This window comes from Gopherus flavomarginatus, chromosome 7 (genome assembly GCF_025201925.1).
Source record: "Gopherus flavomarginatus isolate rGopFla2 chromosome 7, rGopFla2.mat.asm, whole genome shotgun sequence".
NCBI classification, from domain to species: Eukaryota; Metazoa; Chordata; order Testudines; family Testudinidae; genus Gopherus; species Gopherus flavomarginatus.
Genome location: NC_066623.1, coordinates 97,692,449 through 97,710,669, shown reverse-complemented (window position 1 = coordinate 97,710,669; position 18,221 = coordinate 97,692,449). Strand labels below are relative to the sequence as shown.

Below are 18,221 nucleotides of genomic sequence, written 5' to 3'. Positions count from 1 at the left end.
CCCAGGATGGTCACACTTTGTGCCTGTGCAATACCTCTTCCCTCCTCCCTCTGCCCCCAGCTCTTAGGTGCCTTTTAAAAAGGTTATTTTGCTCTTCCCCTGTGCTGCTGCGGCAAAGAATATAGAACTAATACCTTGCAGCGCTGTGTGATGGTGCTTGTGCTCTTACAGATAAGGATGTCTGGCATGGATCTGAGGGATTTGAATGCTTTGGTTGATGATGAGTGAGTGAGTGTGTGTGTGTGTGTGTGTGTGTGTGTGTGTGTGTGTTTGTGTAAAATATATAAAAACCCTAAAAACCATATATATAAAGCCCTGAAGAGGTGTGGGTGTGAGAGAGTTGTCTGAATCCCTACGGGAATTAAAGCAACTGGAAGCATGTGTAGTGCTTGTGTCACAGCTGGGACTGGTATCAGACTTAGCTACATTGCTGGCACCATATGTTAATGTTCTTTGCAGGGTGATCTACTCTAAAGGGAAAGGATATGCTGCAATGCTTTTCTTATAAAATGAGCAGCAGCTGCATGAGCATCGAGTCCTTGTAGCATGGTAGGGTAGCTTTCTAGATGTCTCTGATCAAACACTTTGTGCTCGTTAACCCAAAGCATTCTGCTTAGAACGAGTTGGGTTTTTTCTTGTGTGTTATTTCTGTAAATGGTGTGGTGGTGGTGGTGGTGTAATCTAAATGGCATTTAATGGGAGCAGAGTTGTTACGCTGTGTTAGAATTTCTATAGCTGCCTCTGAACCAGGAAGGAATCTGTTTGAATTGTGAAGTAATATCGTGAATTTTGAAATAGCCGGTGAATGCTGTCTGAACATGCATGATACTGAGCATGTTACAAACACCTCATCCTCAGTGGTTTAATCCTAATTCATATGTGCATGATTTTGTTGGCTCTTGGCACACAGTTACAGCTTGATACTACATTCTTTCTTTTCATGTCTGAACTACCCCTGACTTCGGTGTAGGATTGGAGCCATAGTGTATTAAAGTTCAGGTACTACCTATATCTTTCAAAGCTTTCACCATCTGAGGGTTGTTTGGTCTTGGTTAAATTCCTCTAGAGAGTTGTCTTCACCATGAAAAGCACCACCACAACTGGTTCTACTTGACCCTTTTACTGGTAGTCTCAACAGAGAAGCCAGTTAGTGATTTGTCCTCTCACCCCAGAGTTAATCTTTCCAAGCCAGGGTAGAGACATATTGACAGTGTGCAAAAGCTTGCACTGCAGCTGTATCTGTTCTGTGAAAAACATCAAGGGTTTTCCTTTTCAGAGCTGTCCCTCTGGCACCTTTTCATAAGTACTCAGTTCATAATAAGAAAGAGTAAGATCTTTAACACCTGGTGTCCTGGCCAGATTCCTAGGTGAGTGAATTATGTTCTGTCTTCCTCTGCAGTTTCATCTGGTTAGTTATTTTTCATTTTTTTCTAAATGCTGCTATGTAGTGCTGCTTGCCCAAAGTGGCTGCAGTGTCTCACCCAAGAGAGGACTACAGTATAGAAGTGGATTAATGCATGTATGATATTGAACAGAACCTTTATATTTTTGAGAGTTACTGTGTGAGTTAAAATATGAATATAAATATTTCCTATTACTAATTTCTGTAAGGGCCAGTTAACTCAAACCTGGGACCTTCTGTGATATACTTCTGAGTAAGAACTTGTTTAAAAAACTAAGTAGGAACCACAGGATTTGGCCCTATATTTCTAAGGTTGTTACTAGGTCTGTCAATCACAGTTAACTCAAATGATTAACTTAAAAAAAATTAACTCGATTAAAAAAAATTAATCATGATTAATTGCAGTTTTAATCACACAGTTACATGATAATATAATATAATTTAAATGTATTATAAATATATTTGGATGTTTTTCTATGTTTTCAAATATAATGATTTCAATTACAACACAGAATACAAAGTGTCCAGTGCTGACTTTATATGATTACTTTTGATTACAAATATTTGCACTGTAAAAAGATAAAATATATAGTATTTTTAATTCACTTCATAAAAGTACTGTAGTGCAATCTCTTTATTGTGAAAATGCAATTTATGAATGTAGATTTGTATCTGTTACATGACCACTCAAAAACAAAATTAATGTAAAACTTTAGAGTCTACAAGTCTACTCAGTCCTACTTCTTTTTCAGCCAATCGCTAAGGCAAACAAGTTCGTTTACATTTACGGGAGATAATGCTGCCCGCTTCTTATTTACAGTGTCACCTGAAAGTGAGACCAGAAGTTCTCATGGCACTATTGTAGCCAGAGTTGCAAGGTATTCCAGTATACTAAACATCTGTATGCCCCTTCTTGCTTTGACCACCATTACAGAGCATATGCTTCTATGCTGATGCTACTTGTTTTAAAAAAAAAAAAAAGAGTTAATTAAATTTGTGACTCAACTCCTTGTATGTCTCCTGCTCAGGGCCGGTGCAAGGAAGTTTCGCGCCCTAGGCGAAACTTCCACCTTACACCCCCCACAGCCCTGCAGCAGCTCCCCGCCCTGAAGTGCCGCCCGCCCCCGTGGCAGCTCCCCACCCCCTGGCCTGAGGAGCCCTGTGGTACCTCCCCACCCCAGCTCACCTCTGCTCCGCATCCTCTCCAAGCAGGACTGCGCAGTGGAACCCCTGGGCTGGCGGCTGCTGGCAGCGGCGTGCTGACCCATGGGACTTCCCTGGGTTGCCAGCGGCGCGCCAGGGCAGCCCAGAGGATTCCGGGGGCCTGGGGTCTTCGGCGGTAATTTGGTGGCGGGGGGCCCTTCCGCTCCGGGACCCGCCGCCGAAGTGCCCCGGAGACCCGCTGCAGGGACTCCCGCCGCCAAATTGCCGCCGAAGCAGGACTAGCTGCCGAAGTGCAGCCAGGTCTTCAGTGGTAATTCTGTGGCGGAGGGCCCCCGCTGCGGGTCTCCGAAGCACTTCCGCGACTGGTCCCAGAGCGGAAGGGCCCCCCCGCCACCGAATTACCACCGAAGACTGGGCTGCATGTTGGCAGCGGGTCCCGCTTCGGCGGTAATTCACTGGCGGGGGGGTCCTTCCGCCCCGGAGCGGAAGGACTCCCTGCCAGCAAGGACCGGGAGCAGAAGCCGCTCTAGGGCCTGGGCCCCGCGAGAGTTTTCCGGGGCTCCCGGAGTGAGTGAAGGACCCCGCTCCAAGGGCCTCGAAAAACTCTCGGGGCATCTGCGGGGCCTGGGGCAAATTGCCCCTCTTGCCCCCCTCTCTGGGCGGCCCTGCTGGTGCGCTGACCCAGAGGAAGCCCTGGACTGCTGGCTGCTGTGGCGCGCTGACCCAGAGGAAGCCCTGGGCTGCCGGCAACGGCGCCCTGACCCGGGGGACCCCCTGGTCTGCCGGCTGCCACCGGCAGCTCAGACTCTCTCTCTGTCCCAGCAGCAGTGGCTGCTCAACCATTTAAAAAAAATTTGGGGGTGCTTTTTGGCTCCCCCAAATCTCGGAGCCCTAGGCAACCGCCTAGTCTGCCTAAGTGGTTGCACCGGCCCTGCTCCTGCTCTGTGGTTTTCCCTGCATTCTGCCATATATTTCGTGTTACAGCAGCCTCAGTTGATGACCCAACACATTTGTTCGATTTAAGAACACTTTCAGTACAGATTTGGCAAAACGCAAAGAAGGTACCAATGTGAGATTTCTAAAGATATCTACAGCACTCAGCCCAAGGTTTAAGAATCTGAAGTGGCTTCCAAAATGGGAGAGAGATGAGTTGTGGAATATGCTGACTTACATAATGAAAATTAATGTGCAGAACTCCTCAGTATGGAAGCGTTTACTGGAATACTTTGCAACCACGGCTACAAAAATGTCATGTGAACGCCTGGTCTCACTTTCAGGTGACGTTGTAAGTAAGAAGCTGGCAGCATTGTCTCCTGTAAATGTAAACAAACTTGTTTGTCTTAGTGATTGGCTGAACAAGAAGTAGGACTGAGTGGACTTATAGGTTCTAAAGTTTTACATTATTTTGTTTTTGAGTGCAGTTATGTAACTGATACAGATCCTTATTATTATTTTATTTTATTATTATTTTTATTTAAGATGCACTTTCACAATAGAGAGATTGCACTACAGTACTTATATGAGGTGAATTGAAAAATACTATTTCTTTTTTCTTTTTTACAGTACAAATATTTGTAATAAATAATCTTATAAAGTGAGCACTGTACACTTTGTATTCTATGTTGTAATTGAAATCATTATATTTGAAAATGTAGAAAACATCCAAAAATATTTAAATAAATGGTATTCTGTTATTTAACAACGCAATTAAAACTGTGATTAATAGTGATTATTTTTTAATCTTGTGATTTGTTGTGATTAATTTTTTTAATTGTTTGACAGCCCTAGTTGTTCCAAATTTATATTCCCAAACTCTGAGAACACTGATTGTTTTTTTTAGAAAGAATTCTCATTACTAATTAAATTATTATTTTGCAAATAGAATGTTACACTTTTATGTAATTACACACTTGGGATCCTTGTGCTTGGACTTCTGCTGCAAAGCACTTTATGAAAACATGCTGTTAGCTGTAATCTGTAAGCCAGCTAACCATGTTATCAATCAACTACATAGCTTATTACTCAAGAATACAAAGGCTTCCCACTTTTTCTTATAGGTTTACTGTCTTGGGAGAAATTGGATTGAACAAAAGCGGTTGACACGAACAGGTGCATTTTTCATCTCTATAATGAAGAAAAGCAGAAGTGTCATGACGGTTACAGCAGATGACGTAAGTTTTTAAAAAAATCAAGGTTTGTTCATTCCAGTATATTTTTTTCAGAACAGAACACACAGCCTGATTCTACTTTCACATAGGCTGGCTTTACACTGGAGTTGCTCCTAGAGTTACTAACTTCCTTGGAGTTACTCCTAAGTTATTGCAGTGTAAGTGAGAGAAGAGTAAGGTCCATTGATTAAAAATAATAATGTAAACTCTTTTCTGTTGCTAATGCAGAGTCTGTGCTTCAACATTCTACTTCATTAGACTGTAAGAGAGAGATGGACCTGAGCCCAACCACAAACTGGATCCACACTTTGTGGATTTGCTATAATTATATATTTATAAGCATTTTTACAGCACTCACTGCTGTGGTTTCTTAACACCCCATGTGCTGATATACTAATCTATCACTCCGCTTGCCACAATAATCCTTTATTAATTAAATTCCACTTCCTATTCTCAGGAGAAATGCATCAATTTGTAATGATGGCAATGATAATCACAGCAGTAATTGCCTTGTTTGTTACAGTTTGTAATCTTTAAAAATGGAAAATCATCCTCTCTCAGAGTGTATGTAACGATGTTACATTTTCAATATCACTCCAGCACTTTTAATACCTGCAGCAGCCATTCTTTAATATTCTTCTAATGTAGTTGGGGTTTGTGTGTAGGTGTTACGTATAATGGTTAATTAGCATTATCCTTGAGATCGCCAATTCCCCAGCAAGTACTAATTGGAAAGGGTAATTTTAGTGTGTGTGTGTGTGTGTGTGTAAGCACACAAAAATTACCCTCTCTGAAGGTAGTATCTGTTGGGGAACTGGCTGCCGTTCAGACAATGTGAAGAACGTACAGAACCTTTCACCTGTAGGTCACTAGTTTGAATCAATGGATATATGTTTCTATATAATGGATGTTTGGTAACCCACTATATAAGATGAGTTTGATAGGTCTCAGTTCCTGCTCTCACATCACAAATTCTCCACCATGCTGTACAGCTCTGCACTAATTGGCAACTCATTAAAGAGACCAAAAACTGTATGAATCTTGGTGACTGAACTGCCTCTGCCACCCACAAAAGAATCTCCTCCTCCACTCTATATCAGAGGTGAAGCCTGCTGACAGAATAGTATGTCTGAAGCTTATCCTTCAGTGGCTCTGTCAGATGCTGTCAAGCCAATGCTTTTTTGTCAGGTAACTTCACCTGTATTCCTCCCTCCGTGGTTTACTCCAGGAGTGCCAAATCAGGACTCCCGCCATCACTTGTCTCTAGGTGGGGACCCTTGTCCCACTCCCCTCTGATGGGGTTTTTTGAAACCAGTGTGCCAAAAGGTCAATTCTGTGTTTTGCTTTTTCGCTGAGGGATAAGAAGAGCGTATTGCCAGCTGTTACAAGTTATCACAGAACTTTCTAAGCAAGCTCTGTTGTTCTTAATATAAAAGCATTACAGAGAAAATGTATTAAAACAATAAGGAAATTTAAATACCCAGTAAACATACCAGGAGTCACCTATCAGTCTTATGGGGCCCTAGTAGACCTAAGTCTTTCCAACCCTTCTGCAAGAGTTATGGGGCCCCCTTGGACAAAAGATGCTGTCCATTTGCTGGATCATCAAGAAAGTCTGTCCCTAACAGTAGTGGAGTCAGATACCATACTATGTCCTCCTGCTCCACCTGGTCCATTTCAAAAACATGTACATCCTCCTCTTAAAGCGAGGAAATAATATGGAGTCTGTGCCATCCCACAGATAGGTACGTGGGATCTGGCTCCACCTACCAGATTGTTTTGCCGGTGCAATTTTTCCGTATTGAGCTGAAGCTGATAATCCTTCTCTTTCTCACTCATGCTGATGCCGCTTCTCCTGATCTGTACTCTTGCTCCTGAGCTGCAAGCATCTGGGCTTCCAGGTGCAATCTTTCCCTCTCCAGCCACAGATTCTCTTGCTCTAACTGTTAGTCTCTCCATGATCCCAGTTGCAGTGGTTCATCTAATCTGGATGGAGCATGACTGCTGCATATGCCAGCTTCTTCCCAGCTTCCCTCCCCCTCAAGATTTCTCCTGCCTGCTGGACTCCCTGCCAATGGCTGGATGTTGCCTGGGATCCTGGATGTTGCCTGAGGATTCCTTTTCTGGTCCTTGGTGTATAGTTGGTCAATGAGCTGTGACTTTGAGCTCTTCAGTGTTGAACTGCCTTTTTCAGCATATCTCAACCATTTGCCTTTTTTCCAGCTTTTCATAACTCATTTTCTTTTCACTGTACCTTCCCCTCCCCCCCTCACTGAGACTTTTCACTGTGCTTTTCCCTTCTACAGTACTTGCTGTCACTGTTTTTGGCACTTTGACAGTTCCCCACTGTTCTGGATCGCACACACAGACACCATATATGTGTCAGTTTCAGGACTGACTGCACCTTTGACCCACCTACCTGGTCTTCCTTGAGGCATCTGCTTAAAGCTTAAGCTTCTCAGCCATCACTTCTCTTGAGATGGAGACCCATGTCTTTCTCCCTTCAGACTGGAGGTTAGGCTTGTACTCACTGCGATATCCCAGCAGGTATGACCAGAGTTCAGCACCTGCAGTTTATTCTTTCTCCAGTGGCTATAAGATTGTCCACCATTTACCAACCAACCTTTATAAACTTACGTTTATTTGTAGGACAAAAGCATTACAGAGAAAACATATATGAATGAAAGAACCTAAATATATGCTAAAAGCTTACCAGAGGTCACCCTCAGCCCCGACATAGGGCTTTAGTAGGTGTCAGTCTTTCAAATGCAACAACTGGGTTTTCCCTGTTGGTCCCAAGTTCATGTCAGTTTTTAGATCAGGAACCAGTTTCTCACTGCACAGTTCAGCTATTTCTTCATACAGCCTGGGCCTTTAATCTCCAGGATCACGGAGCAAGTTAGATGAAGCCTAACGGCATTTTGGGCTATATAAGTAGGGGCATTGCCAGCAGATCGAGGGATGTGATCGTTCCCCTCTATTTGACATTGGTGAGGCCTCATCTGGAGTACTGTGTCCAGTTTTGGCCCCACACTACAAGAAGGATATGGAAAAATTGGAAAGAGTCCAGCGGAGGGCAATAAAAATGATTAAGGGGCTGGAGCACATGACTTATGAGGTGAGGCTGAGGGAACTGGGATTGTTTAGTCTGCAGAAGAGAAGAATGAAGGGGGATTTGATAGCTGCTTTCAACTACCTGAAAGGGGGTTCCAAAGAGGATGGCTCTAGATTGTTCTCAGTGGTAGCAGATGACAGAACAGGGAGTAATGATCTCAAGTTAGAGTGCAGGAGGTTTAGGTTGGATATTAGGAAAACTTTTTCACTAGGAGGGTGGTGAAGCACTGGAATGGGTTATCGAGGAAGGTGGTGGAATCTCCTTCCTTAGAGGTTTTTAAGGTCAGGCTTGACAAAGCCCTGGCTGGGATGATTTAGTTAGTTGGGAATTGGTCCTGCTTTGAGCAGGGGGTTGGACTAGATGACCTCTTGAGGTCCCTTCCAACCCTGATATTCTATGATTCTATAAGTCAGTGGCCCTCTCCTGAGGGCATAGTTTCAAAAAGCTGGGTTCTTGCATAACTGGGGTTGTGTAATTTGCATTAACCATTCTCCAGGGATTCCCCAGGAAATCCACTTAACACTTATTATCCCAAGAGTCCATGCTTGTCTGGCACATTTCAACATAGTTGTTTTGAGTTTCTTGCACTTCCCAGGTCTCACAACTATCGCATCACCCCACCCCCAACAGAAGTGGGTATTAGCAAGTGTGGCTGTCTGGCACCCTCAGGGGACCCACTGACTTAATTCCTGGACAAAGCATCAGTGACTGAGTTTGTATTCACTTTAACATAAATTACTTCAACATCATAATCTTGGAGTACCATTCTCCCTCTTAGCAGCTTGACATTCATCTGTTTCATCTGATGCAACCAGGTGAATAGTGAGTGGTCTGTATATACAGTGAAGTGCTGTCCAAAAAGATAAGGCTGAAATTTGCTGAGGGCCCATACCACTACAAAATATTCTTTTTCAACTGTTGTGTAGTTTTACACTTGGAAGTGATTTCTTGCTCAGATACGCTGGGATGTCTCTTCCCTTTTCTTACGATTTTGCATCAACCCAGTCCCAAGCCCTGTATCAGAGATGTTTGTAAAAACTGGAAATGGTTTGTCAAAGGCCAGGTTTATCAGATCTGGGTTTAGGGCTTCTTGCAGTTCAGACAAAGGTAAGGCTGCCCTGATTCCCCCTTCCCATCATAGAGTACCCCTTTCAGAGAGTCGTTACGGACATTGTGTGGCCTCCTAGCAAAGTTACCTGGAGAAGGAAAAAGTATATTCTGGTACTAATAGGTTATGTCTCTTGCTATCCAGAAGCAGTAGCTCTGAGGCAGACAAGGTGGCTGACACTTTGCTAAAAATATTTAACTGGGTGGGTTTTCCCTGTGAGGTTTGGACTGATCAGAATCAAACTTTGTCTGCCCTACATAAAGGGCTATGGAGAAATGTGTGGTTCAACACTTCTTGTCATCTTCCTACCAGCCCAGACTAACAGGCTGGTTGAGAGATTTAACGGAATCCTTGAAATGATGTTGAAAACGTTTGTGGACCAACACATCAGTGATTGGGATAAATGTTTACCTTACCTGTTGTTTGTTTGTCTGGGAGATTTGCCAGCAAACCCACTTTAATACTTACTGTCCCAAAAGTCCATGTCTCAGTGGTACATTTCAGTATAGTCATTTGAACTCCTTATGCTTACCAGCTCTTGCATCTGTCTCACCTTTCACCAGCACTAAATCCAAACATCTCTTTTGTGGTTCTATAGAGAGCTGACCAGAAAATGGTTTTCTCTTCTCACCAAAAATAAATAAATAAATGAATGAATAAATAAATAAAAATTAAAAAATCACATTTTAAAAACTTTTTAAAATCCCTTGTGGGGGCAAAAAAACAAAAACACACAATATTTTCACAGGAAGAGATTCCCAGAAAAGTTCCATTTTGGGAGAATCAAAACAGAATTCTTGTGCTTGCTGGCTGTTGGATGGGCTCATTGGCCCTGCAGGAGTCTGGAAAAGCAGCTAGCTGAGCAGCCAGGAGCTAGCTGTCCAGGAAGTCAGCCAGGTGCATGGCCACCGAGTAGCTCGGGGAGAGTGGACTGTCAGGATAGCTTGGTGAGCCAGTCAAGTGAGAAGCAGACCAGTCTGGTGAGCCTGGCAGCCCACCAGCTGGGGACCAGGGGAGCCCAGTCTGACAGCTTGTTGCGCTGCTGGGAAGCAAGCAGGGGATTATGTCTGGTTGCCAGAAAACTGGGGACCCTCAGGAACCATGGATTCCAGGAGACCACCTGCCTGCCCAGTTTCCGTCAAAATTTTCATCCAGCTATAGTTATTTGCAAATCTCTCATTAAATTATTATAGGTGAAACTGGGTACAACTAGGCAACTATAAAAAGATGAATGTAGGAATCTAACTTTAGCTGCCCATTTAAAAATGAAATCCTTGGCCATTTTGCTCTGTTGTTTTGAGCTAAATGCCTTTTATAAAATAGGAATTCCATTTTAAATTTACACCCAACAATGAACCTTTATGGTTTGTAGAAGGAAATGTCTATCTGTTTTGGTGACTTTTGCAGGATAAGATAACTGAGGCTTGATGTAAAGTTGGGGAATTTAAATCTGTCTTTCTGGGGGAGAAATGTATTATATTTCTGCAGCTTTTTTTTTTAAATTCTTAGAATATTCTCAACTAAACTATTAATTTATGTAGTTTAAATTCCCCAACTTTATATCAAGCCTCTTACATCATGTGAGTGAGGGTTTCAGGCTCCGGGACCCACATGCCTGTTATTTTTATTTGTCCAAAGCTCAGAAGGCAAGACTGTATAGCTATCAATAAAACAATTGTAAGAAGCAGGGCCGGCTCCAGGTTTTCTGCTGCCCCAAGCAGCAAAAAAAAAAAAAAAAAAAAAAGGACAAGGCGTGGTAGTGCGATCACAGCGCTCCACTCTTCGGCGGCAGTTCAGCGGCGCGTCCTTCGCTTTGAGGGGGACTGAGGGACCTGCTTCTGAATTGCCGAAGGCCCGGGCTTGCCGCCCCTATAGCAGCCGGAAGGCCGCCCCTTTTTTATTGGCCGCCCCAAGCACCTGCTTCTTTAGCTGGTGCCTGGAGCCGGCCCTGCTAGGAAGTTCATCTCTCTTATATTAACTTTCTCCACAGAGGGAGGAATATTTGATCAAATCTATTTAAGCTGAAATTCATAGTCAAATACAAGTTGTAGATGTATTTTAATCATATCCTGTAAAGAAATTAACAGGAATAATATTTCAAATTCTCCTATCTTTATGTGAATGCCATTCCTTAATCTGTTAAAGAGTCCCACTGAGTTCAGATGGACTACTTGTGGAGTAAAGTACTGCTCAAGGTGAAGATGGCAGAATCTGACCTCAGTGTTTGAGACCATGAATAGGTTTTAAATTCCTAGTTTTTAAAATATGATCTGAAACAAGTAGCAGGTGGCATTGGCTGAGATTGTGCATTTCATTTTTATCTTGACTTTTTTTTCTAAAATGGCTCCTAATTTATCAGTATAGTCAAGAAGTGCTGGGGTGAGGGTGCCTGGATTGCTCAGATAGAACAGCATATTGCTTACATTGCATACATAACTAATTTACATTCTTGCTGTAGCATTGCTGTTTAGTGTCACAGTTGGTTCTGCCCTATTTTAGCTGCTCCATTTCTCTGTGTTAGCAGGATAATTCTGAAACAATCTGAATCCTTCACATGCCATCAGAGGTCACTTAGGGCATTAACAACTCCAATTCCATAAAAAGCTTCCAGGCAGCCTCTTGTAGGGATGTCCTGTGTCACTCATCAGTGAGACTCATCATCTGTGATAAGAACAGTGAATTGTTCTTGGTTTTGTTTTTTAAATTTATACTGTTGGGGGAGAGATCGGTGTATAACCAGGGCCCTACTAAATTCCATGAAAAATGCATCATGGAACATGAAATCTGGTTTCCCCCTGTGAAATCTGGTCTTTTGTGTGCTCTTACCCTATGCTATACAGATTTCTTGGGGAAGACCAGTGTTTCTCAAATTAGGGGTCCTGACCCAAAAGGGAGTTGCGGGGGGTGGTCACAAGGTTGCTTTAGGGAAGGGTTGCAGGATTGCCACCCTTACTTCTGCGCTGCCTTCAGAGCTGGGTAGCTGGAGACTGGTGGCGTTGACAGGGGCTCCCGGCCAGAAGGCAGAGCCACCACCAGCAACAGCGCAGAAGTAAGGGTGGCATTACCAGACCATACCATCCTTATTTTTGTGCTGCTGCTGGCGGCAGCTCTGCCTTCAGGGCTGGGCTCCTGGCTAGCCACTGCTGCTCTCCAGCTGCCCAGCTCTGAAGGCACTGCTGCCGTCAGCAGCAGCGCAGAAGTAAAGGTAGCAGTACTGCAACCCCCCCTACAATAACCTTTTTTTGTTTTGGGTTAGGACCCCTAAAATTACACCCCTTTGAATTTTCAAACGTAAATAGCTGGAATCATGACATTTACGATTTTTAAAATCCTATGACCATGAAAGTGACCAAAATAGACTGTGAATTTGGTAGAGCCCTATGTATAACTGTACCAACACGTATTTCCTTGGCTTCTTATAAAATGCCTGTCTCTTTCTTTCACACACTGTCAAACTTTTAGTCTAAGAGCTGCCAGCATTAAGAAGCTATCTTGGGAATAACTTGCTTTTCTCAATATATTGAATTTGAAGCACTATTAACTTTGAGTGCAAGTTTTGAAGGGTGCATAACTGGGCAAGTAGGATATTGGAGTATTGCTTTCTAAGACAAGTGATACAACTTCACACATTTTAACTTTTAACTATATTGTTAACACACCTGGAGTCTACTCCATTTAAAATGTGTTGTATTGTCCTTCAGAAATAGCTGCACTGGCAGCCATCATCAGTGCTCCTAAAGAAATTAGCCAGGATGTGATCTGTTGCATCCTGGGACCAGTATGTTCATGGTAGAAATTATGAGGTAATGAATCATCCTTGGACTACAGCCTGAATAAGCCTCATGTGGGGATGAGTTATTCCTGTGTTGGGCTCCAGCCAATCCACAAGCTTGGGGCTGCTCTGGTGACTCTCAGAGCAGGTATTTAAGGTTCACAGGAGAAACAGCAGCCTATTCTGCTGAACGTCACTTCATCGCTTGGAACTCTGCTCTGCTTGATAGTGGTGACAGATTCCACTGGCCTCAGCCTGTTCCAACCCCGCTCTTGCTCTAGTCTTGTCTCTGGCCTGCTCCAGCGTTGTTCTGGGTCCAGCCTAGCTCCCAGCCCTGCTGTTGTCGTCTTCCAGCCCTGCTCTTGACTCCTGGTTCCAGCTCCAACCCTTGGTTCTGACGCCTGGGCACAACCACCACTGCTCCAGCCACTAGGCATAACCTTCCTTGCCTTGGTTTTGACAGATATACCACTTAACAAATAGACAGTCAAATTCTGCACCAATTTCAGCTCCTGGTGTAGCACTCTGTAAAGCACATTGCAGTCCTCTAATCTCAAGGTGACAATTATAAGGGTGAGGGTATTGAGGGCCACATCTGAAACAAATGGTCAAAATATCCTGGACTGTTGCAGATCAGGGGTGGGCTACTCTGATTTTTCTAACGATAGCTGGAAATTCAACTATATTGTTAACTTGAGTAACAAAAGACAGGTCTACACCTTCAGATGAAGGCGCAGATATAACCAATGCCATATTTCCATGTTGCCTCAACATTACTGCAGACTTATGCAATTTGAGGATCAGCCTGTTTTCTCTCATCCTTACCCCATCTAAACCAGACAGTGGTAAAGACAATGGACTGCGCTGGATGTTGGATAAAACAGAGGCATAGAGCATCCTGAAAACACCACAGACAATGTTTCCTCACTAAGTCTCAATGGCCCTATCTAGATGTTAAACAAGAGAAGCGAGAAGATAGACCCAACATGAAAGTACACTCTGGGAGGAAGAGCAATTGCCCAGTAACACCCTTCTGAGAGCAAGAATTGAACAGTCAAGAAAGGCATGTTAAGAGCACTCTGTGTTTAATATAAGCCAGAGTGCCTGGCAGGCTACAGTTACCATGAGCACTGATCGTGCACACTGCTTCATAGAATCTTAAGAAGCTGATCATGCAGAAAATTAGATACTGGAAGAGATGGCTGGAAACTTTAGATGATGTCTTGTGTATGGTGGCATATACTGTCGATTATGTCTTCGGTAAAGCGATTCCTTTATTAAAACAATTCACGTTTTTGGCCAGGTGTGATTACGTGATTGCCTTTCACTTTAGATGTGAAGATTTCACAAAACAATTAGCTACCACAGACTTTGTTTATAGTGCATGTCTTTGCCTTCTGAACTGGAAATTGAAAAGTCTTAGTGGAACTTACTGGTATGGTGAAAAGGAAGTCTCTTGCAGGCCAAGTACAGTCAGTTTCTGCATATAGGGGAATAGCATCATCTGACTTGTTTTCCTCAAAGTTTATAAAAAATACAGATGGATGTGAACCAAAGTCTTAGCTCTAAATACTCCTTAACATTAGAAAGGTTCAAATTTGAACCTCTATTCCACATTTTGCCTTTGGCTCCATTTATGATTTATTGAATCAAAACCTCAGGTCAGGATGCCCTGGAACTTTTGAGGTGTTCCAGATTTTGAGCCAGATCTGAACTGTAAGTTTCAGGCTGATCTCTAACACAGAAGTGCTTCTGGCTCAGCTGTGGGAAGAATGGGAGCTACCTTCCAGGACAGGTGATGTTTTGGAATAAAACCAGTAGAAGTTTGAGAACAAAACTACTTGGCTGATCAGACACTTTCTCTTTAGGGCTGTCCACATCATTTAAGGTACCTCAGCTGGGAATTTGTCCCAAGTAGTAGATCTTGGATGATTCAGACTATATCATAACACCAACTCTGAGGTCTCTCTCTTCATCAATTGGTATGAATAGGGCAAAACCTGATGAACTGTGATGATTCACAGAAAAGGGAGCTAACAGGCAAGTCATAAATATGTGGTGTGTGAGAGAGGAGTGGTATTTTGAATGAACTCTAAATGAGCTATTCATAGAAAAAGTTTAAATTTTCAAAGTTTGCCATGTAATGTGGACTATTCAGCTGGGGATCATTCCTGCTTAACTTCAACTTGTAGAACTGGAGGATTGATTCCAATTTGTAAATGTTAGGAAATTCACCGTGGTGAATTTGCAAACCTTCACAAAACTTTGTAAAATGGCAGTAGTAAAATTTTTCTAGAAGCTAAGAATAAAGATTTCTTTTGTGAGTAGTTCAGCTCTCCCAAATACTAAATATTTATGAAAGTAAATTAATTGCTGATATTCTTTCTTTGTGAAAAAATGTATTTGCATAACTTCAATGACATTTTTCTTTCTTTTTCAGATTGCTAAAGATTACTTAGAATGTGGCCTGAGCAAGTCTTATAGTACATCTAGTAATATGCTCGGCATAGATCTTTGGAGAGGAAGAAGGTGTTGCTCATGTAATTTGCAGTTACCACCATTATCCCACAGACAAAGTGAAAGAGCTAAGACACCTGACAGAGACATCCTCTCTAGACCAACAACTTTGCCTTTGCTAACGCCACCAAGTATTGCCATCACCACTTACCAGGACAGGTAAATTGTTTCAGATTCTTAAAATTGTTTTTATTTTTTATTTTTTTTGAACAAGCCCTCAATATGTTAATAAATGGGCAGGGGAGGGATATAGTGGTTAAAATACTAAAGTCAGCATTTACCAACCAGTATCACATTATGGTGTCTCAAGTAGATTAGGAAATAACTGCAGTACGACCGTGTGGAATTTTGACTTTGTAGTGGTGAACACTGATGAAATTACTAACTTATGTTACACTCTGTAGTCTGAACAAATGTAAAAGTTTTCCTTTGGTTAAAAATTAAAGGAGTATTTGAAAATGCTTATAAATACGTAAGTGCAGAATTGTCTGATGTGTGTTAGAAATGACCTACAGAAGTTTATTCATGGAAGCAGTAGGATCTTTCTGGTTTTGAGGTATCTTAAGAGACTTTGAAATCCAACATTAGTGAACTTGTCAATGGAATACAAAATTAAAGTCACCCTGAGTCAAAGCCTCTTACCTTTACAGCCTCCTGTCTAGATTTAGAATCTAGTCATGTGATGGGAAGTTGCGGAGGGAGGCATATCACTCTGGAAACTAGGTATGTCAGTTATAAATTAATGCTTTATTAGTTATGTAACTGACAAAAATCTCTGTTGGGAGGTAGATATTGAATTAAGTAGGTGTCTCTACTTACCTAGAACCAGGCTTGAGATTGAAAGGATGTGCTCTAACTCCTTGGTAAGGTGGAGGAATAATGTATGAGAATATCCCAGGACAGCTGTCAAAGCCTCGCATGAAGGAGGAATGTGGTCTCAAGTCTCAGAGCTGCTCCCTATTGATATTCAGGAAAGGAAGACTGACCACTGGAGATGTCCATAATGAACTGTATAGATATACTCGAGATGTCAGGAGTCTGAGTCAGTCATGAAATCGATGTGTTTTTGAGTTAGTTTTAAAGCCAGCTGAGCTTCTTACATTCAGATTTATTTCTGACCTCTGTTTATTTTGTTTTTCATTTTTTTTGTTTTTTATGTTGCTCATTTACCCACGGAGTTCCAGTATGGGGGATTACCCTGTACCCTGCGATATTCACATAGATATTAAAAATGAGTAACACTAACTTAAGACATAGATGGGTTAGAAATGTTGATATCTGATGAAAACTGTTGGCCTACACTGGAGTGTATATTATAGCTTTCAGGTTTGCAAAAGTGTGAGTCAAGGAGGATTATAGAATCTAAGCCTTCACATGGAGCTGCAGGGGATGTTTCTCTGCTATACTTTACAAATTGAACTATCAATGATTCATCTACCCATTATTGCAACTCCACTTCCATTATAAAGCCCTCTTTCAACATGCTTGTACTTTCTCAAAAATGTTTATCAAACTTTCTGTACTTGGTCTCAGCCAAAGAGTGAAAGGTTGTTAATTCTCCAACCACTACACTATATACACACAAAATATTTTGTTTTCAAATGCAAAGTCTATGGGTCTTGTGGAAGATCCTCAAAGGCAACACTGAAAATGAAAATATCTTGTAGGTTTTGATAAATCTTACGATGGTAAACCAATGATTTAGTCGGTAGAAATGTAAAAGAATAAATCCCAGCACTGTGTGCTTTACAAATTTATTTGAAAGGCATTGAAACCACAGGCATAATTTCCCATGATTCTTAATACACTCTGCTGTAGCACCTCCTCTCTCCTTTATCCAACCTCCTTTCATCTGTACAACTTATTATTACTCTAGGAAAGAGGAAATATACTTTGATTTCACAGCATATTCATTTTATGTTGTCTAGTACTTGAAGCCTTTTCAATACAGGGTCAGAGTAAGATGCATAAATCATACTGGATCAAACTCAGGCTCTGCCATTAGTTGGTGGAGCTCACGTAGTAGTCAATGGGATGTTGCACCTTATATCAGGGCTGAATTTCACCCATTCAGCTTGAATAAGAGTGGGCAAAAAAAAAGATTATTAGTGCTTCGACAACCAGAATAATAAGTACCTGGAGCTAAATAATGGTGCTTGTCTGTTACATTCTTCTCATATAAGCCTTGTTATCTTAACTGAGTTCACTAATGTACTGCACTAGCATATGCCTTTGAATATAATCACTTTTAATATTGTTGTGTGTTTCTTATTAAAATTCAGAACAACACATTATTTTCTGGAGCAATGCAATGCAGCCTTTTGTTTTCAAAATTTAAAGTAAGTATTAACTAGAAAGGAACAATCCTTGCAGTTACAGGTGGTATTATTAATTATCTTTAATAATTTGTCACTTAGCACAGTGTTCTAAATTCTATAGAAATATAAAAAACACAGTCCCTGCCCTAAAGATCTTGTAAGCTAAAAAAAGACAAGAAAGAAAGATGAAGAATGGCGGAATGGGTACAATCTACAAGCAAAATGGTCACGCTCATGGTTAAGGCTGCAATTTTGACATGGAAATTTTTAGTAGATTTCACGGCAGAGGTGCGGGGATGAAATAAGTTGCAGAAAAGTCACCAAATAACAGTTTTTTGCTACATTAGCATGCACATCAGTATAGTGGGAGTGCTGAAAGGTGAGTTTGAAGGGCAACAGTTGGAGAACGAGCCCAGCCAGCTCCCTGCTTCGGGCATTGCAGCCTGTAACATAGAGTTGCGGTGTCGCTCAGATTCGTCCCATCTACCCCTCTGCCTCCATCTGCAGAGGGGTAGGTGGGCCAAACCCAAGTGGTGTTGCGACCTACTGTACAGGGTTGCAGCTGTTTAGATGAGGAAGAAGCTACCCAGCATTAAACCTAGAGATGGAGCTGATCTCTGAATCATAACTTTTTCAGAGTTCAGGTGTGTTTTGGAT

At 42.0% G+C, this 18,221-nt stretch overlaps 1 protein-coding gene across 2 annotated transcripts in view; it reads left to right on the top strand.

The window, feature by feature from the left end:
- The window catches only part of PDE4B (phosphodiesterase 4B), a 377,221-nt gene that overhangs the window by 45,320 nt on the left and 313,680 nt on the right, over positions 1 to 18,221 (top strand). For both annotated transcript variants that reach the window (XM_050962921.1, XM_050962920.1), the window contains exons 2-3: positions 4,624 to 4,737; positions 15,170 to 15,405. In XM_050962921.1, coding sequence (XP_050818878.1) covers positions 4,696 to 4,737; positions 15,170 to 15,405 — 278 coding nt within the window. In that variant the 5' untranslated portion in view covers positions 4,624 to 4,695. The remainder of the gene's footprint in view (positions 1 to 4,623; positions 4,738 to 15,169; positions 15,406 to 18,221) is intronic.